This window comes from Carassius gibelio, chromosome A5, assembly GCF_023724105.1.
Source record: "Carassius gibelio isolate Cgi1373 ecotype wild population from Czech Republic chromosome A5, carGib1.2-hapl.c, whole genome shotgun sequence".
NCBI classification, from domain to species: Eukaryota; Metazoa; Chordata; class Actinopteri; order Cypriniformes; family Cyprinidae; genus Carassius; species Carassius gibelio.
Window position 1 is genome coordinate 39,467,645 of NC_068375.1, and position 26,091 is coordinate 39,493,735.

A 26,091-nucleotide genomic window follows, 5' to 3' on the forward strand; every position below is an offset into this window, starting at 1 on the left:
TATATATATATATATATATATATATGTTTAATTTTAAAGTAAAATTAACAAGCTTATATTGAAACGTTGCTGGGCAATATTCGGTATATATATTAGGTTTTTGATTCGTTGCTCAGCAAAATCCTCACAAATCTTCTGGTATTGCATAAGACATCTCACAGCACATTCAGATCAGTTTTGTTCTGCGTCACATGAACGCTCTTCTGTCTCTACACTGCTGTCTAGACCTCGGCTGACGGTGAGTGTGTCTTCTATCGCTTATTTTAGTATATTAGTGTTGTTATGCACACACTCGCTGCTGATAAGAAGCGCGTGCGCGGTGTGTTCGGCTTCTTCAAACAAACGCAGCTCTTCATCAACCGGTGTGTGTTTCCGCTGCCTGAAGGTAAAGTGCTACGAATTATGATAGAATGAGGAATGAACCGCTCGTTTCCAGACATTACTAAGCTCATGATGACTTTCGCTAACTTTACAATTAATAAATCCACCTCAACAGCGAATTAAGTCTACTCTTCAACAGCGATGCCACAGAAATAAACACAGGTCGAAAACGAAAGTTCAACTAGAATAATAAAGATGGCGCGCACTTGTTTCTCTGACTGGTCACTAAACGACAGAGAGATGAGAGAATACTCTGACTGTCTAATATGGAGGGATTTTTGGGTCAAATTATAAACGAAAAGTCTAAAACTAAAAGTCTTAAACCAAAACTAAAAATCTAAATTTGAAACTTAAAGTCCAAGTCGAAAATTTATTTGGTATTTAGGATTGGGCATTTTCTATTTAGGGTTGGGCATTTGGTCATTTAGCCATTTAGGATTTAGGATTGGGCATTTGGGGATTTAGGATTGGGAATTTGGTATTTAGGATTGGGCATTTAATCATTTAGCCATTTAGGATTGAGGATTGGGGATTTGGGGATTTAGGATTGGGCATTTGAGGATTGAGGATTGGGGAGTGTATGCAAATTAGGAGGCGTGGCCCAAATACTGGAGGCTGGGTTTGAAATGGCTGGTGCGCAGAGGCACCTTATGGACAGCAGAGGGAGCTCCCAGTGCTAAGGAACACAATGTAATGAAACCAAACGGAGCAAGTGAGCGGCTTGAGCGAGGACTGTGTGATAACTTCAACTTAATGACAGCTTTGTAACATTTGTGGCCTCAAACACAAAGTCACCAGTGAAAGGAGTGCTATCGTTCTGACGACGAAAAAGCAGCAGACAGACAGTGCAGCAGGTAAGATGCTAACATTAGCTACTAGTTATATAAGCTGATATTGCTAACATGCTTTAATAGGGTATTATTATATTGGGACATGCTGCCTTCTTTTTTAAACTGCGCTTAACCCCTCTGACATTAGTAGATACACTCCTTTCACATTGCCACTAGATGGTCTTGTTTATGTTTTTTTCTTTTTTTTTTTTTTTGCTATATAGTATTTTATTAAGATTGTAAGAGAAAAGAAATTAGGCTTGTTCGACTTGAACCGGCGCTGCACACTGCAAGACCGATCGGTTTATGACATCAAAGTACTGCGAGAGCGATTCAAAAGCATAAGGAGCGTCTACTCTCTTTGATGTCATATGTCGTGTGTGTATGTATGTATGTGTGTATATGTATATATAACACAACTCATAAAAAAAAAAAAAAAAAAAAAAAACAAGGTTAGGAAACAGTAAAGGCAGCATGAAGGCCAGTGACGATGTAACAGCAGGGTTTTTGTGCAGTGTAAAAAGGACCGCAATATATTGTTATATTATACTCTGACATCGTCTTAACGTGTTTATGTGGTGACTTTGCTGCTTCCAGCTGATATTCTGCTAGTCACTTGCAGTCCGTGCCATTGGGTCACTAACATATTGTCTTGTGTGGAAAGGTTTAACCATCACAGCTAACACTGTAGTTCAGTGTTGTGCTACTCACCTGAAGTCAAACAGGACCAAAGAACTAGAGGGGACTGTTGAACCGTTAAGGCCATGTTTCAGTAACTTTTCTTATAACAATATATAACCCAACCACTGACTTGTCATGATTCTTGCAGATGTTTCACCTGGACATGAAGGACCACTTGTTGTCACAGCTTTGGGTCAGAGATTTGCTGCAGTGTTTCCAGAAGTGCTCACTAGGTCACAGCCAAGCTACGGCTCATTCTGTAAAAACACCACTAGACTCCAGACTTTTTCACTCACTCAGACACATTGGCACTTTATTCTCAAGTATTGTAGTTTATTTTCTCCTCTTAGTTCTTATATATATGACCTTGTAAATGAAGTGAAGAATATGGGACTGACTGGAGTGGACCAAGTGCAGCAGGGGTGGACACTCATCTTGACATTCCAGAGACTGAGCTTCCAAGGCAGCTTACTGAAGCAGACTTTGCCCTTTTACCTCAACCAAGCACAGAGCAACGTGACTACGGTGTTCAACTTTATTGTGAAACTGTGGAAGTATTGTCTAGATTATTTTAAGGAGAACCAGGGCATGTCCAAGATACAGCACAACTACAGTAATTCAGCTCCCCAACAGACCGGAAGACTTTGTCTTTGACAAACTACCCTTCTCCTTGTAGTCCTCTCCTGACAAAATGCATATATATATGCTCACAGAAGACAAGACACCGAACATTTTTGATAAAAAGGGAAGTCCTTGATTGAGATTAATTAACTGTAACATGCCTGTATTTTGCTTTACTACACTACTAAGAAAGACAATAAAGTGTTAGTTACTAGTCAAGATTTTTATGGGGGAAATCAGGCACCACAACAATAATTACAGGGAGAACAGAAAAGTACAGAAGGTAATTTAAAGATATAACAAACAAAATAAATTCATGTAATTATAGGTCTGTGGCGAGTGGGGCGGGGCCGAGAGGCGTGGGGAACAGGAGTGAGGCCAGGTGTAGTGATTGGAGATGAGCTACACCTGCGGCCCCACCGCCGGTATCGAGTCCCACGTAGGAGATGGAAAGATATAAAACTGGAGCGACTATAGTGAAGGACGAGAGAGGACCAGGCCTGGGACATTATTTTATGTTTGCTTTTTATTTTGTGCGCACCAGTCGTCCGTGAGGGGCTGATGTGCTGTTTTGTGTTTATTTTTGAATTTTTTTTGCACAAACTACTAGCTACTACTAAATATTGTAGAAACATAATTTTCTGTAAAGTTGCTTTGTAACGATTTATTTTGTAAAAAGCGCTATACAAATAAACTTGAATTGAATTGAATTGAATTATTAAAATGTTTTGATTGTGCGCCGGTTCCCGCCTCCTCCTTCCCGATGAATATGAAGTTAAAATCATTACAAGGTCATATATATAAGAACTAAGAGGAGAAAATAAACTACAATACTTGAGAATAAAGTGCCAATGTGTCTGAGTGAGTGAAAAAGTCTGGAGTCTAGTGGTGTTTTTACAGAATGAGCCGTAGCTTGGCTGTGACCTAGTGAGCACTTCTGGAAACACTGCAGCAAATCTCTGACCCAAAGCTGTGACAACAAGTGGTCCTTCATGTCCAGGTGAAACATCTGCAAGAATCATGACAAGTCAGTGGTTGGGTTATATATTGTTATAAGAAAAGTTACTGAAACATGGCCTTAACGGTTCAACAGTCCCCTCTAGTTCTTTGGTCCTGTTTGACTTCAGGTGAGTAGCACAACACTGAACTACAGTGTTAGCTGTGATGGTTAAACCTTTCCACACAAGACAATATGTTAGTGACCCAATGGCACGGACTGCAAGTGACTAGCAGAATATCAGCTGGAAGCAGCAAAGTCACCACATAAACACGTTAAGACGATGTCAGAGTATAATATAACAATATATTGCGGTCCTTTTTACACTGCACAAAAACCCTGCTGTTACATCGTCACTGGCCTTCATGCTGCCTTTACTGTTTCCTAACCTTGTTTTTTTTTTTTTTTTTTTTTTATGAGTTGTGTTATATATACATATACACACATACATACATACACACACGACATATGACATCAAAGAGAGTAGACGCTCCTTATGCTTTTGAATCGCTCTCGCAGTACTTTGATGTCATAAACCGATCGGTCTTGCAGTGTGCAGCGCCGGTTCAAGTCGAACAAGCCTAATTTCTTTTCTCTTACAATCTTAATAAAATACTATATAGCAAAAAAAAAAAAAGAAAAAAACATAAACAAGACCATCTAGTGGCAATGTGAAAGGAGTGTATCTACTAATGTCAGAGGGGTTAAGCGCAGTTTAAAAAAGAAGGCAGCATGTCCCAATATAATAATACCCTATTAAAGCATGTTAGCAATATCAGCTTATATAACTAGTAGCTAATGTTAGCATCTTACCTGCTGCACTGTCTGTCTGCTGCTTTTTCGTCGTCAGAACGATAGCACTCCTTTCACTGGTGACTTTGTGTTTGAGGCCACAAATGTTACAAAGCTGTCATTAAGTTGAAGTTATCACACAGTCCTCGCTCAAGCCGCTCACTTGCTCCGTTTGGTTTCATTACATTGTGTTCCTTAGCACTGGGAGCTCCCTCTGCTGTCCATAAGGTGCCTCTGCGCACCAGCCATTTCAAACCCAGCCTCCAGTATTTGGGCCACGCCTCCTAATTTGCATACACTCCCCAATCCTCAATCCTCAAATGCCCAATCCTAAATCCCCAAATCCCCAATCCTCAATCCTAAATGGCTAAATGATTAAATGCCCAATCCTAAATACCAAATTCCCTATCCTAAATACCAAATTCCCAATCCTAAATCCCCAAATGCCCAATCCTAAATCCTAAATGGCTAAATGACCAAATGCCCAACCCTAAATAGAAAATGCCCAATCCTAAATACCAAATGCCCAATCCTAAATACCAAATAAATTTTCGACTTGGACTTTAAGTTTCAAATTTAGATTTTTAGTTTTGGTTTAAGACTTTTAGTTTTAGACTTTTCGTTTATAATTTGACCCAAAAATCCCTCCATAGGTCTAAAGTCTGGGGACTGTGCACAGGGCCCAAATGCACTCATGATTTTTTTCTCTCCTTTCTAACTATAACTGGGAATATAAATTGCTATTTGATCAATAAATGGTGGTCGGCATGGTAGATTAATAGTATAATCTATTAACTACACATAAAAACCCAGCTTTTTACTTAAGTACCAGATTTTGGTGTCATGCCGTAAAAATTTTTCATTATGGCTGACTTTGTATTTAATGTGAATTCAATAACAGTAATGTAAGTTGCTAATTATAACGCTTTCATTTTTACAGAGAGTAAAGAACATTTTCATACTTAAAGAACATGTTACTGGTGTGTGTGTGCACTTGAATGGGTTAAATGTCCAAGTCCGAGTATGGGTCACTCACCATACTTGATGCGATTTCAAGTTTTCCTTTCTCTTTGGAGTGTTACAAGCTCTTGGTGCTTAAAGAAGATCTTGAATGGGCATGACGCTTCTGATTGTGCATTTGTTTTTAAATTTTTAAATGTTTTATGTATCTACCTACTTTGACAGACAAAATGTTACATTTGGCTGAACTGGTGCAATTTTAACAAAAAAAAAAAAAAATTATTTAAAGGGATAGTGCACTCAAAAATGAAAATTCCCCCATGATTTACTTACCCTGAAGGCGTCCTAGGTGTGTATGACTTTCTTCATTAAAACCCTAACCCCTTCCAAGCTTTATAATGGTAGTGAATTCTTCAATAGTCCAAAAGAAGTCCAATAAAGCACGTCCATCCATCATAAAAAGTGTCCCACGTGGCTTCAGGGGTGAATAAAGGCCTCCAGTAGCAAATCAATGTGTTTTTGTTGGAACATTATTTTTTTATATTATAACAATTTATAAACAGTAATCTAGCTTCTGCTAAATGCTGTACACACAATAGAATTCCATCGGATGACGTAGGACGTATTATAAGATCCTGTGAGAATATGCTAGTCTCAGAAAGCGGCTAGCTCTGGATGTCAGTTGTGCTTTATATGTAGTGCCATATTTTAGATGCATTGACGTGCCAAAGAGAGACGAGGAGTGCACTGCCTCGAAAATGAGCCGCTGTGAGGAGAGAGAGGAGGAGGATGCTGTTCAGACCCAGACAGTACCATCTCCAGACTCTAGCTGTGTGTCTATGAAGAGTGACGGCTCCATGGCCAAACCCCCTGCTTTTAGTGATGGAGGGGGAGTCTCTAATTCGAGGTAAGATATGTATTTATCCAAAAGCAATAACTGCATGAAAAAGCTGAAATTTAGCTGAAATACCCTTATAATTAAGGTTATGAAAGCAAAAATATCCCTGTATGGTTTTTGATATTTATTTTATAAGATACAATGTAGAAGTTAAGTCATTGCGCACAAGCAATAATACTGTTTAATTGACATAATTGATTAAATTTGTATTCAGATCTCCCTTCAATAATTTTTTAGGGTGTTATTGCTAAGTCATGTTAATGGCTGATCTACCTATAATTTCCGTTAGTCTCTTAATATAATATTTGATCAGAAACAGCTTTATTTCATAATAATATTTGCAGACACCACACTCAGACGGCAGCATCTCTTGTTTCTAGCTGTGTGTCTATGAAGAGCGACGGCTCCATGGCCAAACCTCCTGCCTTTAGTAATGGAGTAGGAGTCTCTAATTCTAGGTAAGATATTTCTTTTTTTATCCTGGTGCTTTCCCTTCATATTAACAAAACATAGATAACAAAAAAATAAGAAAAATAAGTCCATACATACCTTTTTCATTTCTGTGCGTTCTGTAAGTGTTATTTGACGCACCCACTGTTAGCCTAGCTTAGCACAAAGACTGGATGTAAATGGATACTGTTAGCATAGTAATCCCAATAAGTGACAAAATAATGCAAACATTTTCCTATTTACATGTTGTGATCTGAATAGTCACAGCGTGTACAAATAACAAGGCTATATGAGACAGAGACCATTTTAATCATATAAATACTGGGAACTACATTCTCACTATGTGTAGGAGCACAGCTACTATGCTATGCTATGCTACCATTATCCATTTATACGTGAAATAACACTTACAAAACGCACAGAAATGAAAAAGGTATGTATGGACGTATCTAACTCTGGGGGATATAAGCTAAAGTCCCAAAAAGTCGGAGTGTTCCTTTAATGATGTGCCGGATGATGGAATATTTTCACTTTATATTTCCAGACACGTTTCTAGCTGTGTATCTATGAAGAGTGACGGCTCCATGGCCAAACCTCCCACCTTTAGTGATGAAGCAGGAGTCTCTAATTCTAGGTAAGATATGTCTTTATCCAAAAGCATTCATTGCATGAAGTACAAGAATGCAGTTGCAATGCCCCTATGATTTATAATTATTATAAGTTATGAAAGCAAAAATATCCCTGTATTGTCACAGAGCGGTAAGGGAGCACCATGGAAAAACATGGTCTGGGTCCAAGTGCAGGTGAAACTTAGATTTAATAAACAGTTGAGGGGTGTAATGAGTGACAGGTGAATGGAGTCTGGGGAATGGAGATGGCATGTATGGGTTTTTGTTATCTATATTTATAAGATAAAATGTAGTAGTGAAGAAATGGCACACAAGCAAGAATACGGTTTAATTTTTAGACCAAAAACTGTTCTACCTGTAAGTTCTGTTAGTCTCTCAATATAATAATTTATCAGAAACAGCTTTATTTCATATTAATATTTCCACATAATATTTACAGACACCACTCTCAGACGGCAGCATCTCCAGTTTTTAACTGTGTCTCTATGAAGAGCGACGGCTTCATGGCCAAACCTCCTTTCTTTAGGCATGGAACGGGAGTCTCTAATTCAAGGTAAGACAAGGGGTGTGAATATAATAGAATAGTATTGGCAATAATAATGGCACAGTTCTCTGTGATTGTTTTTTAATAATAATAATAAAAGACTCTATTTGAATAATAATTGTGTGTATAGTGGTGTAAATGTTCGGATTCATTAAAATGTTCGTATTTTCCAAATGTTAGTTGGTACGAAAGAAATCTTCACCTGCTCCCAGCTACGCGCGAATAGTGCGTCTAACATCCGAACGTTTTGCTCATTAATAAGGATGCATTTTAATTCACCTTGATCGTGTACATATTTACACAGCATTTTGAAAAAAATATTCTATATTCTATATAATTATGCTTTTTCTTTTTACTTTTATTATGAGAGCCATTAATGGAATCTGCAAACAGAACACTTAAATCAAATAATTAATTGTTTTCAATAGGGCTGGGCAAACAAATTTTGTAGAAGTGAACTAATTTGTTTTTCGCAGTCAAGCTACATGATGAACCATTTTCTTTTCACTTCTGGGACTGTTCAATTAACAGATGAAACTGCATTAACAACATCTATAATATGCTGCCAAGCTTCCTTTTTTTAGGACCTGATAGGCCACTATGTACGCTTGAAAATAAAATGTGGTGTTTTGAATGAACTTTATGAAATTTATGGTAATTGAGAATGAGCGTGAACGCGTCACATCTGACGTTTATGAAGTATTTGTGAATCAGGAGAAGAGATTTCGGGAAGGTCTCCTTATGCGCAAATCACTCACATATTTACGAAAGTTTCATGAATGAGATCCATTGTTTTGTGAGATTAAACTCGTTAAATTTCAAGAAAAATGTTGAAATAAAATGTTGAGAGTTAAATCATTAAATTTAGAGAATAAAGCCATTATGGTTTGATCATTTCTTTTTTACATTTCGAGAAAAAAGTTGAAATAAATTTTGAGAATTAAATTAAGACAATAAAGTCGTTGTGTTTTGATACAAAAAAAGTTGTTTAATATTGAGAAAAATGTCAAAATAAAATGTTGAGAATAAAGTCATTAAATTACAAGAAAAAAATCGTGTTTTGAGAAAAAGTTGTTACATTTCGAGAAAAGATTCTACATAAAGCGTTGAAAATAATCTCATTATATTATGAGAAAAGTTTTATTTCAAGGAAAAACTAGTTACATTTTGAGAAAAATTAAGAAATAAAATGTTGAGAATAACTTCATTATATTACAAGAAAAAAGTTGTTCAGAGAAAAAAAAATATGAGAAAAAAATCTAAATAAAATGTTGAGAATAAACTCATTAAATAATTAGAAAATACTTGTGTTTCGAGAAAAAAAGGAAGTAGACCAAGTTCAGCAAAAGTCGGATTTGAACTCTGGTCGACCGCATCATATAAGACCATCACTGTCTATGACCTGCTCCACTGTAGAGGCTGATAAACACTTTCCAACAAGAGGAAATTAACATTATACCAGTGTGTTTATTCTCAGCATTTTATTTAGACTTTATTCTAATAATTTGTTTAGTTTATCCGGAAAAATGTATTTCTACCTTTTTTTTCTCGAAATGTAACAAGTTTTTTCAAGAAACACAACAACTTTTTTCTTGTAATTTATTTAATTCTCAACATTTTATGTCAACATCTTGAAATTTAACAAGTTTAAACTCACATTATAATGCCTTCTATCTCTAGATGTTTTTTTCCTGCTCACAGCTCCACTGAGAGGAAGCTCAGAGATGTGAAGTCCTGTCTGATTTGTGCTGCGTTCTACTCCGAGAACCACATCAGACAGCACTATGCAGAACCAGCCCTCTACACACAGGTGGAGGAGACTAGAGACCTGGAGCAGGATTCACGACAACTAGTGGATGATGTCTTGCAGAGAGTTAAAGAGAAACACAAAACCATCATGAAAGGGAAGTATGAGAGCTTATTTGAAGGTATCAAGCTACAAGAGAATGAAACCCTCTTGAACAGCATCTACACACAGCTCTACATCATAGAGGGAGAGAGCGAAGCAGTGAATGAAGAGCATGAGGTTTTACAGATGGAGAAAACACCCAGAATACAACAATTACAAGACACTCCGATCAAATGTAATGACATTTTTGACCCCTTACCTGAACCAGGCTATAAGAATAATAAAAGAATGAGGAAAGACCGAATCAAGACTGTTCTTACTAAAGGCATCGCTGGAATCGGAAAAACCGTCTCTGTGCAGAAGTTTATTCTCGACTGGGCTGAGGGAAAAGCCAATCAGGATGTAGATTTCATGTTTGTGCTTCCATTTCGAGAGCTGAACTTGTTTAAAGATAATCAGTACAGTCTTCACAGACTTCTGCTGGACTTTCATCCTGGACTTCAAGATCTGGACCCAAAGGTATATGATTTATGTAAAGTTGTGTTAGTTTTTGATGGTCTGGATGAAAGCAAAATTAAACTTGAGTGGTCAGACAGTGAGAAAGTTTGTGATGTGGCTGAGACTTCATCATTGGGTGTGTTGATGTCAAACCTCATTAAAGGGGATCTGCTTCCATCTGCTCTCATCTGGATCACCTCCAGACCAGCAGCAGCCAATCAGATCCCCTCCAAATACATCCACCGTCTGACAGAAATTCAGGGATTCAATGACCCTCAGAAAGAGGAGTATTTCAGGAAGAGAATCAGTGACCAGCATCAAGCCAGAAGAATTATCTCACACATTAAAGCAGCAAGAAGCCTCCACATCATGTGTTACATACCAGTCTTCTGCTGGATCTCAGCCACTGTGCTTCAAAACATCATGAAACGAGATGACTGTGCAGAAGTCCCCAAAACTCTGACTGAAATGTACATACACTTCTTGATTATTCAGACAAATATAAGAAATCAGAAGTATGATGAGAGAGACGAGAGAGATCCACAGAAACTCCTGCAGTCAAACAGGGGAGTGATTGTGAAACTTGCTGAACTGGCTTTCAAACAGCTGATGCGTGGAAATATCATGTTCTATGAGGAGGACCTGAGAGAATGTGGCATAGAGGTCACTGAGGCTTCTGTGTATTCTGGGATTTGCACTGAGATCTTTAAAGAAGAATATGTGATTAATCAGAGGAAAGTCTACTGCTTTATACACCTGAGTTTTCAGGAGTTTCTTGCAGCATTTTATGTCTTTTACTCCTATGTAAATAACACTTCTGATGCCTTGAAAGTTTTTGATTTACTTCATAATTTGCATAAAGGAGTACTGGATAAAGCTCTTAAGAATGAGAATGGACGCATGGATCTTTTCCTCCGGTTCCTGCTGGGCATCTCACTTGAGTCCAATCAGAAACTGTTACATGGACTACTGACACACACAGAGAACAGTTCAGAGAGCATCAATGAAACTATAAAGTACGTCAAGGACAAAATCAAAGAATGGAAAAATACTCTTTCTGCTGAAAGATCAATCAATCTGTTCCTCTGTCTGCTTGAAATGAACGATCAGACTCTGCAAAGAGAAATCCTGGAGTTTCTGAAATCAGACAAACACTCAGAAAAAGAACTGTCTGCTGCGCACTGCTCAGCCATAGCCTACATACTTCAGATATCAGAGGAGGCACTGGATGAGCTGGACCTTAAAAAATACAACACATCAGAGGAAGGTAGAAGGAGACTGATACCAGCTGTGAGAAACTGCAGAAAAGCTTTGTAAGTACAAACTTCTTAGAGATTCAAACTCTGTGGTCTCAATGCAATAATTATGTTACACTTGAGTCCTGAGAAATTATATCGCTTAAAACAAATTTTGGTGTAAGAAGCTTGCCTTTTATAGCATGAGTGCTGCATAACAGTTTCGAAAAGTACAAGTAAAGACAGGAACATACAGTAAAAAAGTGCTTTGCATTAGAAATGCATTAATAGGTAAGTTAACCCTTTAGGACCTGAAGCTACAAGTTGTAGTTTTTACATATTTTATTTTTTGGACTGTAAAATTCTAAAACAATATGCTATCTTCAAATGCAATGTGTTATTTCTTTTTTTTTTTAAATAGGCTTTCAGTAAATTACAGTTATTGACCATTACTGTGTGTTGAGAGTTGGTAAATTAGGGTAAAAAAAATAAATTAATAGATTATACTGTTTTTTTATTTAGAAAAAAAATCATAAAGCACATGAACGAAAGAATCTTACAATTCAAACTTGAAAACTGGGCTGTAATACATTTATAAAAGTCTTTCTGTGATATTGGGTTTCACATTGAGGAGACTTTTTTTAGCACATACACACATGCACACTTATAACTTCACACATATAAATGCTGCAAATACTCACACACACAGCACATGCCAAGATGTCAGTTTGACAAGTCTGGCTTCCTCCTCCCATACCTCATAAAAAAATCATCACAATCTCCTCTTCTGCTGTATTCTCATTCTTAGACATGTTCTTGTTTGTTTTTGAAAATATTTTTTGCACTTTCTATCTTTCTACGCTTTCTAACCTCAAGTTCACTAAAGACGAGTCATGCCAATCCCTGTAGAACCATTTGACCAGTAAACCAATGAAAAATGCTTTTCTGTCTCTCAGTCTTGCAGACTGCAATATCACTGATCAGTCCTGTGAAACTGTGGCCTCAGCTCTGCAATTATCAGACTCTCCCCTGAGAGAGCTGGACCTGAGTAACAATGACCTGCAGGATTCAGGAGTGAAGCTGCTCTCTACTGGACTAAAGAGTCCAAACTGTCGACTGCAGATACTGAGGTATTTAGGAATATTTTGATTAAATGTCGATTAAAATAAAACCTGAAGTTAAAATATATAGTCCCATGATTGTTCTCTAATTATTTAAGTCCTGTTTTTAAATGTGTACTGTTACTATAACTACTATCTATTCCCTTTCATTCCCCACACAGTACTAATTATGAGCTGTCACATCTCAAATCAGCTACATGTTTCTAGCAATTGTTGCAAACATTTATGTTTAGAATTTACTTGTGTAAATTGTTAATGTTAATTTTAATGTGTTGTACTTTCTATTTGGACTAATAAACTCCTCACAAAAGGGAGATAATTAGAAATGTATAATATAAAATCTGATGGTGAAAGACACTGTTCATAACCACATAATACTGGTGAAACCACACATCGACTAGATTTACCAATTTACCCAGTGTTCGAATAACAAAACTACTCACTGTGTGTTTTTAAAGATTGTCTGGCTGTATGGTGACACAGGAAGGCTGTTCATATCTGGCTTCGGCTCTGAGTTCTAACCCCTCACACCTGAGAGAGCTGGATTTGAGCTACAATTACCCAGGAGATTCTGGAGTGAAGGTGCTCTCTGACAGCCTGAGCCATTCAAACTGCAAACTCAAGTATGTACTTGAGATAATAAAGTATTTAGCATAGCAGTGATGTTGTGTTCTTTGTAAACTAAGTTATAAAAATAATTTAACTATTATTATTATTATTATTATTATTATTATTATTATTATTACAAATGAAACCATCTCAAATATACCAAAAGTAATATTTTTTTCAGATTTACTTAACCTCTGGAAACAAAGTATGCACAGCTAGGTCATGACTCCCACTTGTCACAGTTGTTTTTATATTGGAACATTTTCTTAACCAACTGAAAAAAAACAGCGTGAACTGATGAATGTTTGTAACTAATGTAATATTGTGTGTTTGTGTTCTTTGTAGTTTGGACCATGGAGGACATTTCAGAATCACACCAGGACTACACAAATGTAGGTCATTTTGTTGTTTTACACACACACACACACACACACACACACAATCACTCACTCACTTGCGCACACAAACACACACACACACTCACTCACTCACTCTCTCTCACACACACACATGCTAGGGGTGGGGGAAAAAATCGGTTCTCCGATGCATCGCGATTCTCTCTTCAACAATTCTGAATAGACATTTCAGAATCTATTCTGAACTTGTTTATTTTTCCCGCATATGGCACGTGTGCATGCTAGAAAGTGCACGGTGCTTCCACCCGCCATATTTTGCTTTAGATATGCTGTCTTTTTGCAGTGTGGAATGCAGTACTATTAGATACATTAGACTTTCACGTGCGCTTTGTGTTTATTGTTTCTGTTGCGGTTAAATGCACTTGCATTTTCAAATACTTTTATATGAAATTCATTGGAATTGGATCGTGACTCCCATGCATGAAGTGCCTGAAGATTCCCACCCCTAATTGAGGTGCAAGTTGTATGACAATATTGTGATGCATCTATGCATTGTTAATCGTAATTATATTGAATTGTGGGCCTCTGAATCATAATCAAATCGAATCTTGAGATAGCCATAGATTCCCACCCCTAACACACTCACTCACTCACTCTCTCTCTCACACATACACGAGGTTGTCATGACTATAAGAAAAAAAGTTAAAATCTCTTTCCTTGTGTGCAGATACCTGTAATCTCACACTTGACATAAACACTGCAAACAACCATCTCTCTCTGTCTGAGGAGAACAGAAAGGTGACACGAGTGGAAGAGGAGCTGCCTTATCCAAGTCATCCAGAGAGATTTGACTGCTTTGAACAAGTTTTGTGCACGGAGAGTCTGTGTAAACGCCATTACTGGGAGGCTGAATGGAGTGTGAGGGGAGCTGGATTGTCAGTGACCTATAAGGGAATCCAAAGAACAGGAAGTGACTGTAGGTTTGGGCTCAATGAAATGTCCTGGAGTCTCATCTGCTTTGATAACAAATACTCTGCCTGGCACAGCAATAATAGAACCAACTTACCGGCCCCTTCTCCCCCCTCTAAAAGAGTAGGAGTGTATTTGGACTGGCCCGCCGGCGAGCTGTCCTTCTACAGTGTGTCTGACACACACACACTTATTCACTTGCACACATACCACAGCACATTTATCGAGCCCCTCTATGCTGGATTTAGGCTTTATCCAGATTCTTCAGTTTCACTGTATTAGAATGAAGAGCTTCGTAATATAGCCTAAAGTCTATATAGTACTTGCTCCCTTACTAACCAAAAACAAAAATGGGATGAATTGGAAATGTATGGATACAAACAGTGGTGTTAGTGTCCCTGCTTGCTGAAAATACCAACTTCAAACCTCCAAACTAGTCCAACTGAAGAAATCTCACAATAACGATGCTGATTGTTACAAATTGTGTTGATTTGATCACTTCTTTTGTTCAAATTTGTAAGTTGCTTTGCAAAAAAAATTACTAAATGTGAATCTAAATGAAAAGTCGAGAAAAGATGCTCAGAAAAGTCAACATAAATGATAAAAACATAGTCAATCAATACATGTTAATAAGTCTTGATATGATAATTTGTTGCCTTGGAGCCCTCAGTCTTTTAAAAGATTTACGCAGTTATACTGTTTAGTGTTAAAAATGTCTGCCCAAGGATTCTCAGTTTTTTTAATTGAAACAATATTTGCAAAATAAGCAGCATAAAAATATAAACATTTTCTATGGCGGCATTTCACACAGTAATCATTTATATGTAAAATAGTGGATAATGTGGCAAAACACGGTTGTTGGTTATGGTTATGCAAACTAACATGCAACCAAACTCAGGACATTAGCAAAACAATATTATCTCAAATTTAAGTAAACTACATTTATGCATTTATTAACATGTTTATCCAGAGTGACTTGCCAAAGAGGAACAAAGCAATGCATCAAAGACCCAGCTGTCATTGTAGTACATAATCTCAGATTTATTAGTCTAGATTAGGAAACCATCATAGAAACTAAGAATATGAATCATCCAAATGTCTGCTATTTGAGTATTTAATGAGTTATCTAGACCGCTAGCTCAGGTCACATTAATTTAATATAAATATAATGATAATTTAAATATAGTCATTCAAATTAACGATGGTGATGTGTAGAAAAAAGTGTGTACATGTGGTCAGAAAGAAACTTGACTGAGCCTTGCTCTGCTTGATGTGCTTAGACTGTTCCCTTTTTTCTGTGGAGGAAACCAAGTGTCTTCAGTTTTAATCATGTGTTTTAACTACAGCTATTATAAAGTGTGTCCTTTGTTACATTATTTATGTTTTATTTATGTTAATTTTATTTTATAATGTTATTTTATAATATGATTGAGTCACATGTGTTATTGCAAATGAATAAAAGGAGAACATTAAACTTTCTTTTAAAAACATCTTTCCACTGTCGCCTCAAAAATAATTTGACTGAAATGGAAGGTCAACAATGTGCTCTTCTCATATACTGCAGTTACAGTAAGGCACTTACAATGGAAGTAAACAGGTCCTGGTTATAAAAGTTTAAATACACTCCTTTACAAGACTTTATATTATATGTTTTACCGTGACACCAGCAACTGTGTATATGCAAAACTGTAATCAATATTTCAACATATGAAAAATGTAAAGTAGACTCATTCTGTGTCAAATCAACCAGAGAGCCCTGTTCAAACTTTTATTTAATTTTTCTGGTGAAAGAAAAACATACAACAAACACATACAACCAGACAAAGTTCATGATTTTAGAGCAAACTAATCAAAAGTCAATCATCTGTTTTATTTTAGCCCTTTTATTGTCTTTGTTAAATATGAGAGAGCATAGATAAATATTTAAAGTGTGTGTGTGTGTGTGTGTGTGAGAGAGAGTCTGGGTAAGTGTGAAGGAGAGTGTGTGTGTTTGTGCGTGCGTGCGCGTGTGTGTGTTTGACTGATGAAGATATTAATCTGTGCTGTTACAGAGGACGGATCTACATGACTCTGTCCCTAGATTCTCTGTTTTCTTGTTTTAACAGTGTGTTTGTGTAAGGTATATATTACAACATCCTTGTTTTACACACACACACACACACTATATATATATATATATATATATATATATATATATATATATATATATATATATATATATATATATATATATATATATATATTATTATTATTATACATATAATTATTATTATTATTACTCGAATTATTACTGATCATTATCCAAATTTTATATAAAGAGTATATTAAATAAACATATTATTATTATTAATGAATTATATTACAATAGTCATAGAATAATGATACAAAATAATCATAATATATAGATACATAATAATTATCATGTTATTATTTTTAAATAAGTTACATTTATAAATAAAAGTGGATTACATAACTGCATAAATAAAATTGAAGTCTTTGACAAAAAACAAACAAAATGTAAATATTTTACTCTTTTATATATATTTTATATATATATAAAAGAGTAAAATATTTACATTTTGTTTGTTTTTAGTCAAAGACTTAAAAAAAGACTTCAATGTCTATGTCTATGACTATTGTAATATAATTCATTAATAATAATAATGTTTATTTAATATACTCTTTATATAAAATATTTTTAAATTGGATAATGATCAGTAATAATTCGAGTAATAATAATAATTATTATATGTATAATAATAAAATAATGTTAATATAATAATAGTATTATACTAATAAAATAAACATGTTTAAATAATTGTATTATTATAAACTATATAACTTATAAATTTTTTTTATTATTATTAATACTGTATAATAATAATTGATTTAACAAGAATATTGTTAATATAGTACTACATGTGTTTTATGTAATAATTATTATTTTTCATAATAATAAAAATATATATTATTATGTGCTTATTTTAATGAAACATATCACATATGTATACTAAAAATTACATTTTGTCGAAAAGTCTTGAGGTCGAACTATCCTGCCGTGCGCGCGCGCGCACGAGTATACGTGGCTCGCGGGAGGCCGCTGTGCGCGCGCTCGAGGTTTTAATTTTCGAAGCGGCGCGCTGCATTGTGGGACGGCAGCGGCGGAGGCCTTGACAGACAGCAGCGCTTCTGAGTGTTTGACACACGCGAGTTGATCTTGTTATTTGGCTGATATCGGTGAGTGATGCGGCAGGAGGACCTGATGAGCGCGGCGGAGGACACGGCGGATCAGGTCAGATCGTCTACTTTAATCGATCACACTCACTGTTCGCAGTGGGAATTTGTAATATTCACGTTTGAATATGAAATGCATGTTCATGCATTGAAAATAGACACAGATACTGGTTGCCAAATGATGTTAGAACACATTTAAAGAGGATAAAACATGCAATACGAAATGCACATTTAATGCAAGCTTCGCTTCGCTTCATACTTTTATATTAAAGCTGGAGCTTAACTTGACCTGAAAGTTGACAGTTATTCTCTTTAAACTAAGAAAACAGTTTGACATGCTTTAAGGACAGTCACAGCTGTGCTTTACTCAACTTTTGTTCACTTTAGTGGAGAGCATTGCACTGAAAGCTGATTGCTCAATCTCACGAGTTTCAGCAAAACTCTCAAACACACACTGGCTTTGCTTCTTGAGTTTAAATGCTCATGTCCTTGCGGTTAAAGTGTGTTTTGCACAGGTCTGGATGTGTTTGACGATGGCTTGTTTCAGGACATGACTCAAAACCTCGGTCAAATCTGCATCCGTCTAAATATGGAGAAGTGAGTGAATTGCAGGAGTCCGGGTTAACTGCTGAAGCCTAAATGTTGTGTTAATATAAATATGAATTATTGATGCTGCTGAATCTTAAAGATAGTGCAGCTGTTTGGCTTTATTTGCTTCTTCAGAATCTGACATCAAGACACAAGTCTGTACCTGCAGGATGATTCTTCTCTATTACTCTGCATGCTAGCTTTTTTTTTTCCTTTTTTTTCTTCTTTTTTTTTTAAACCACATGCAATGAAAAAAGTACTGTTTTTTGCAGTTTCATATCAAAATATAACATTCTGTTAAACTGATTTTAATATCACTGAGATACTATTATATAATTTTATAATTATTTATTTATATTAAAAAAAATGTGTTATTGTTGTAAAACAACTTTTTGCTATCCGACTTATTATAGAAAACTAAAACCATAAAAAACTGAAATAATATATATATATATATATATATATATTTATAAACTTTCATTATACATATTAGTTCAGCTTGTTGCCTAGGTAATATTTCTCATTTTAATTTATCTTAAGTCGATCCTAAAATGGTACTTAAAAAAAAAAAAAAAAAAATCTATATTTATTAAATAATTTAAAAAATAGCTAAGGTTTTGGTAATTTTTATTTATTTATTTTTATTTATTTATTTAAAAATATTTTAAAAGGTTTATAATGGATTGAGGAAAAGTGCATGATAAAATAAAATGCATTTTTAAAGAAAACTATAATCATGAAAAAAAAATTGTGTATATAAATATCATTTATTTTATACATTTTATTTCAGCTAGTTGCCAAGGTAATATTTCTATTAATTTAGCTGAAGTTGATAAAAGAATTATACTAAAATAAACTAAAACTGATAAACTATGTAGACATATATAAAAAAAATTACTTAAACTAATATTAAACAATACAACTAAACACTATTTTTTTACTAAAAGAAAATTGCTATCGATGAGGCGTTATGATCTCAGTGCCAAAATTTGGTGAATGTGTCTTTGTTTGTGTCTGTTGACAGTATTTTCTGATTTATGGAGTGAGAAATATCATGATAAAATCCATTGTTCAGATTTATGTTGGTGCATTTTTAATTAATTATATATATATTTTTTTAGTAAACCGTTGATAACGGTCAATGCAATCACCATTTTTTTTGGAGAATTAGAAATAACTGTTCTGTGCATTTGGAAAGAAACTTTTTATCTTAATGGATTTAAATTCACATGAAATGTGATGGTGTTTATAATAAATGTTTATAATTAATGCCACTGTTTGTTTATTTATTTATTCTGTTTTAAAGCATAAGTCTAAATCAACTAAGCTTTTGTTGCATATTTAAACATAATATTTTAGAAGTAGTTATATATCAGAATATTTATATATTTAATATTTGGAAAACATTTAATAATATTTTTACTTTATTCACCTGTAGCATCTTACTTTAATGTCATTCTGGGACTAAATGCTCAATATAGGCTCTTTAATTCCAGTAGGATTGTTATAAGGATGATGAAGTGTGACATCATCAGAAGTGTGTGTTTGTGTCGTGCAGCTGATCGCTGTGACGTGATGTTTGCGTCTCTTGTGTTTCAGTTCCTGCGGGTCACTAAGCAGTATCTGCCTCACGTCGCTCGTCTGTGTCTCATCAGCACCTTCCTGGAGGACGGCATCCGCATGTGGTTCCAGTGGAGCGAGCAGAGAGACTACATCGAGGCCACCTGGAGCTGCGGGAACTTCCTCGCTGCCGGCTTCGTGCTGCTCAACCTCATCGGACAGATCGGTGAGACACACACACACACACACTCTGTATAACACACACACTGGCCTCATTTTTATCCATGTGCTGATTTTGTGTGAAAGTGAGCTGATCAGAAACAGGACATTTATGTCAGATAGGGCTGCAGCTATCGATTCTTTTTGTAATCGATTAATCTAGCACTTAATCGATCGATTAATCGAGTAATCGGATAAAACGATTTGTGTGTGTTTTTGAACAACCAAAACAAATAATGCATACCAAAAATGATGTGGCTGTAAAATGAACAAGCATTTGGCTTTTATTTCTCAACAGAGGTATTTATTTCCAAGTCCAAAAGTTTGGCTCCAAAAGTTAAGTGCCAAGTTGGCATTGCCAACAATTATAGAACAATGTACAGTTAAGTGAACTTACTGTAACATGTATAACATGTATTGTAAAACTAATATGAATATAAACTTAGTTTTTTGTCTTCTTAATACACAACATTACAAAAAAAGGATTGCACCTTCTGCAAATTTAGTTTAGTTAACCTGAGAACAAAAAAATGAATATAAAATATCAAGCCAAACAGGTACACAATGTATAAAATGTATTAAAAAAATTATGTAAATAAAACAATTATAAACAATTATAAATAATAAGCTGTAATCTCAAAACAAACATCAAAATGTACGTGTGTGTGCGTGTGTTTGTGTGTGTGTGAAGGGGTTCTTTTTTAGGCTATACTCTCTTGCAATTGAACGTGATAGTTACGTTTACTACTTTAAAACGTCATCAAAGTTAAACATCATATCTAGTCAAACCGCATCACGACATCGCTACAAATGCAGTATGGGATTAAAATCAGCGAACATCAATAGGCTTAGACTACGTTAATTTACTTTGTTTTAGCGATGCTTGGTGAAACAGCATAGAGTGGATGTCTTCTGTTCAGATGCTGAATCATGGAAGATGTGCTGTTGTGGTATGCCAGCTCTATTTTGCAGTAGAGACACTGCACCTTGTTCTCTTCTTTATTACATGTGTAATGATCCCACACTTTAGACAATTTCTGCCCTTTATTTATAGATCTATTCTCCGCCATCGCGCCAACTAAATTCAAAAGGTCTGTGTGAATAAACGGTCCGTGTGACACAATCAAATCCCTGCGCCGCGCGTATAGTGCGCGTCATAGGAATTTAACGAGGCTTCGAGGCAGAGTTTTTGCCTCGAGGAATTTTTGTAATCGAGTAACTCGAGTAACTCGAGGAATCGTTTCAGCCCTAATGTCAGAAATGCTTTTCTTCATTTGAGACGCACTCAGTGGAGATTGTGATTGATGCATTTATCTGTGCATCCCAGCTACATTGATGGGGCCCTATGACTTCAGCAATGTGCAAAATGCAGATGGGATTGCGGAATCCAGTCAACAAAACCGAATTCATTTATACAATTTAAAAAGGAGTAAACAAAAAAAAAAAATCCAGAAAAAATTAAAACAGAAAAAAACAGAATTATAAAAATGAAAAAAACAAAACCAAATTTAGGAAAAAAAATTTAGGGATTTCATAAGGCCCTACATTGATACATTTTAGCATTGTTCTACAGTAGAATGTTGTGAATGTCCCATCAGTCAAATATTCCAGATTTATATATATATATATATATATATATATATATATATATATATATATATATATATATATATATATATATATATATATATATATATATATATATATATATATACATAACATATACATATACATATTTCCAGAAAAATGTTGCAACCAGTAAAAAAAGAAAAGCAAACCAACGAATGTTTTTGTGTTCTGTTCATGTCTGTGTTATTTTAGTGTCATTATGGTCTTTTGCACTGCAGGAACCTTTCAATACTGTAGGACCAGAACTAATTGTGGAACTACACACTTTTGAGTATTTTCGCATTTCGCGCTTATTTATTCAATGTGTAATACGTAATTTTTTTTTTTTAAACAAATTATGAGCTCTAAAATATTTTTTTTTTTATTTTTTTTCGAACTCTTTTGGTTTAGACCATTTACAAACGTTAAATATTCAAATAAAATTTTAAGGATACCACTGCATCTTTCTGAGAGAGAAAAAAAATTCCGTGATTTTAATATATAGTTTGTTTATAGTCATTTTCAAAGCTTTAAAGCATTTTCATCATAACATGACTTTATTATTGTTTATTTAATTCTAACAAATAAGTTCTTGTTAAAAAATAACCCAAAAATTTAAAATAATTATATATCGGTATCGGCCAAAATTATCGGATATCGGTAAAAATGCAATACGGTACATCCCTAATTAAACGGCAGGTTTTGATTGGCAGTGAATAGACTGACTGTGAGTTTTGACGTCTGGTCCACAGGTGGATGTGTCCTGGTCCTCAGCAGAAACCGTGTTCAGTACGCTTGCGTCGGGTTGTTTGGCATCATTGCCCTTCAGGTGAGCGAACCGCGTGTGTGTCTGTGTTCAGTGTTCTAGTCTGAAGCGTGCAGCTCGTGTTCATCAGCGTGTCTCTGTGTTTCAGACAGTCGCATACAGTATTCTGTGGGATCTCAAGTTTTTCATGAGGTGAGTTCAGATCATAAACTCTGTTCACACTGGAGCTGAATGCGGTTTCACTCCTGTTTCCAGTGTTTGTGGATGTGCTGTTCACACCGGTGTTATTTTAGTATAATTGAGATCCTATACGTTTTTAATATTAGTTTGGGTTTTAGATAAATGAGGTGCTTTTTGTAATTTTTATATATATTTTTTAAAATGTCTTTATTCATTTTTATTTATTAATTTTAGTTTATTTTGTTTTAGAACGTAAAATTAAACTCAACAAATGATGTTACTGAGATACTGTTTTAGTATAATTTTCAATTGGATTTGTTTTTATTTAAATTGTAGTTAAAGTTTAGATAGAATGTTTGTAATTTTTATTAGTTTTTTTAAATGTTAAGTTTTTATTAATTTTTATTTATTAGTTTTAGTTTATTTTAGTTAATTTAGTTAATAGTTATTTTAGAACTTGAAATTTAAATAAATTAAAATAAGAAATGTTGGCTTGGAGACAAGCTGAAATTAATACATATTTTTATTAATTTCTTATTATTTTATAGTCTATTTACAAAATCTATTTATAGTCTATTTACAAAACATTTTATTTCTAGTAATGAAAATGTTTATTAATAATATATATATATATATATATATATATATATATTAAAAAAAAAGAAAAAAAAAATATATATATATATATTATATAAAATATATTTTTGTGGTTTAGGTTTAACTATAATTACTCTGGTTCACTTTCAGTCATGTATATTATAAAAACTAATTCAGTTCTTAAAATAATTCAGTATAATGCGTTTAATATAAATTTGTGTGGTGTGTTCAGGACCAAACTGAATGAATGATTGTTAATGTGAAAATAGTTTGCAAATCATGACAAATAAATGTACTAGTAATTTCCAATATTTCTGTAATATTGGAATATTCCGTGACATTACTTTGGTCAAAAATATCCGACCAAAGGTCCATCTTTGTTCCTTTCTTCTGTAATTGGGCATTTCCCACTCTATTATGCTGAAAGTCATCAGATCTTCATCAAAATACATAAATGCATGCATAAAAGACTCTTCATGAACAAAAGCAAACAGATCATGTGTCATCTGCTGTTTGTACAGCAACTGCAATCCACTATAAAATCTGGCATGCAACATGCAAAGTGTGCACAAAAAGTTAGACTGGGAAAGAGACCGAATGATGATGGTTGAGTGTTTGTGCAGGAATCTGGCTCTGGGAGGAGGACTGCTGCTGCTGCTGGCCGAGTCTCGCTCCGAGGGGAAGAGCATGTTTGCCGGCGTGCCGTCGATGGGACAGAGCTCTCCGAAGCAGTACATGCAGCTGGGAGGACGTGTGCTTCTGGTGCTCATGTTCATGACACTGCTGCAGTTCGACTCCAGCTTCTTCTCTGTAAGTGTTGAGACCGTGAGTGTTCAGTGTTACATAATACACAAACGTTTCCGCCACGGGATTAAAAAAATAAAAAAGGTCATTGCAACATATTTCGCTTGTTTCCTTCGAATTGCAATAGTTGCAAAAGTCAGAATTCAGACTTTTTCATTACAATTCTAATTCTGACACTTTTTTTTTTTTTTTCTCACGATAGTTACTTCATAATCTCACAGTTCTGACTTTATAAACTTATAAACTCAGAATAATGGCATTTTTCTTGCATTTCTAAGTTGTCATCTTGCAACTGCAGTATTTTATTCTGCCATGGAAAAAATAATAAAAAGGAAATTGACTTTATATCTCACAATACTCTGAAAATGTCTGTATTATGAGATTTTAACTTCGAATTACCAGAAATAATCTTTTTTTATATATATTATAAAAATACCATTTTTATTTCACAATTTTGACCTTTTTCTCTTGCAATTTTGTAACCAGCACAGAATGAGAAAATAAAAAGGTATGATAAAAATGACTTTTTATCTTGAGGTTCTGAGTTTGTATTGCAATCTTGAGGAAAAAAGTCAAAATTGTTAGAAAAAATAAAGGCTGATATTTGATAGAAAATACAGTAAAAATAGCTAAATATTTTTCCAATTAAATCAGCCATTTTCTGTGTGAATCTGTGTTAAAGTGTAATGTATTTCTGTGATGCTCCGCTGTATTTTCAGCATCATTCCTCCAGTCTTCAGTGTCACATGATCTTCAGAAATCAGAATAATATGATGATTTACTGCTCAAGAAAATAATAATTTCTGATTATTATCAGTGTTGAACACAGTTGTGCTGCTCAATATATTTTGGAAAACTGATACATTTTTTCAGGATTCTCAGATAATTTGAAACTAAAAAGAACAGTGTTTATTTGAAATAGAAATATATTGTAACATAATAAATGTCTATACTGGCACTTTTGCTCCATTCATGCATCCTCGATGAACAAAGGTACTAATTTCCTTTAAAATATAACAATTTAAGCATGTATCATTTCCAGGTTAAGTAAATGAAACCATTTCTTCAGCATCAAGGTACCAGGATGTGCTAATTGTGACTATATTATTGCACCGCTTGATTGCAACTATAATGAAAATACTTGGATGTTATAAACACTACTACCCTCTCTCAGGTTCTGTTGTTCCAGAGTTAAATCTAACGCTGTTTTCTGTCCAGATCCTGCAGAACATGGTGGGGACGGCGCTCATCGTCCTGGTGGCCGTCGGCTTCAAGACCAAACTAGCCGCTCTGACGCTGGTGCTGTGGCTCCTGGCCATCAACGTCTACTTCAACGCCTTCTGGACGGTGCCTTCCTACAAACCCATGCACGACTACCTCAAATACGACTTCTTCCAAACGCTGTCGGTCATCGGAGGCCTGCTGCTGGTGGTGGCGCTCGGCCCCGGCGGCGTGTCGATGGACGAGAAGAAGAAGGAGTGGTGAGGAGACGTGAGGACTCACTCGTGTGCTTTCAGAGCGAGCCGCGGTTCGCCGGTGTGAACGCTCGCTCCAGTCGCTGGTCGGACGATCCCGCTGTTTTACAGGCGACGCCGGACGAACAGGACGTTCCTTTTCCTGATCTCTCCGAGTCTCGCTCGACTGTTTTCTGTTTGATTCTAAGAAAAACAAGTCATTGTGTTGGTTTTTTCGGAAGTTTATATTATATTTTTGACTTTGGGTTTTCAGATCATGGCGGAAAAATAAAGCAAAACCAGCAAACAATCAAAAGATGATGTGTTTGTGTTGCTTTTACATGCTGAGATTTGGGCAATACTTCAATCAAAGCTAGATAAAGGTCAAGACAAACTTTAGTTTTCAAAGCAGTTGTAAAACCCTGAAGTTTGAAAGTTTAGATTGATGTTGATAACATGTTTCTAGCATAATTAGCATTTTACTAGAATTTAATTTGCATGCTACTAGCATGTTGCTAGCATGATTAACAAGTTACTAGATTGTTGGTAGCATGTTTATAGAATGATTTGCATGTTATTAAAATATTGTTAAAATTATTAGCATGCTATTAGCATGTTGCTTGCCTGATTAGGAAGTTACTAGCATGCTACTACCATGTTA

At 35.1% G+C, this 26,091-nt stretch overlaps 2 protein-coding genes across 15 annotated transcripts; both read left to right on the plus strand.

Moving 5' to 3' along the window:
* Nucleotides 1-144: 144 nt before the first annotated feature.
* On the plus strand, nucleotides 145-15,910 carry LOC128014925 (NACHT, LRR and PYD domains-containing protein 3). 14 transcript variants are annotated; one of them, XM_052598644.1, is made up of 10 exons: nucleotides 145-385; nucleotides 5,975-6,169; nucleotides 6,541-6,618; nucleotides 7,155-7,244; nucleotides 7,679-7,792; nucleotides 9,485-11,443; nucleotides 12,322-12,495; nucleotides 12,945-13,109; nucleotides 13,441-13,487; nucleotides 14,179-15,910. In XM_052598644.1, exons 2-10 carry the CDS (start codon nucleotides 6,021-6,023, stop codon nucleotides 14,700-14,702), a joined length of 3,300 nt encoding a protein of 1,099 aa, XP_052454604.1. In that variant the 5' UTR covers nucleotides 145-385; nucleotides 5,975-6,020; the 3' UTR covers nucleotides 14,703-15,910. The 14 variants fall into 14 exon arrangements, with proteins under 14 accessions (XP_052454604.1, XP_052454600.1, XP_052454601.1 ...); XM_052598640.1 differs by having other exon boundaries at nucleotides 148-238; nucleotides 6,505-6,618; nucleotides 9,464-11,443; XM_052598641.1 differs by having other exon boundaries at nucleotides 185-238; nucleotides 5,962-6,169; nucleotides 6,505-6,618; nucleotides 9,464-11,443.
* A 1,619-nt stretch (nucleotides 15,911-17,529) lies between these two features.
* LOC128014936 (surfeit locus protein 4-like) lies at nucleotides 17,530-25,746 on the plus strand. Its single transcript, XM_052598723.1, has 6 exons — nucleotides 17,530-17,712; nucleotides 19,842-20,028; nucleotides 22,382-22,458; nucleotides 22,544-22,587; nucleotides 23,796-23,982; nucleotides 25,195-25,746. The coding sequence occupies exons 1-6, from the start codon at nucleotides 17,665-17,667 to the stop codon at nucleotides 25,459-25,461; spliced, it is 810 nt and encodes a 269-aa protein (XP_052454683.1). The 5' UTR covers nucleotides 17,530-17,664; the 3' UTR covers nucleotides 25,462-25,746.
* Nucleotides 25,747-26,091: the final 345 nt, after the last annotated feature.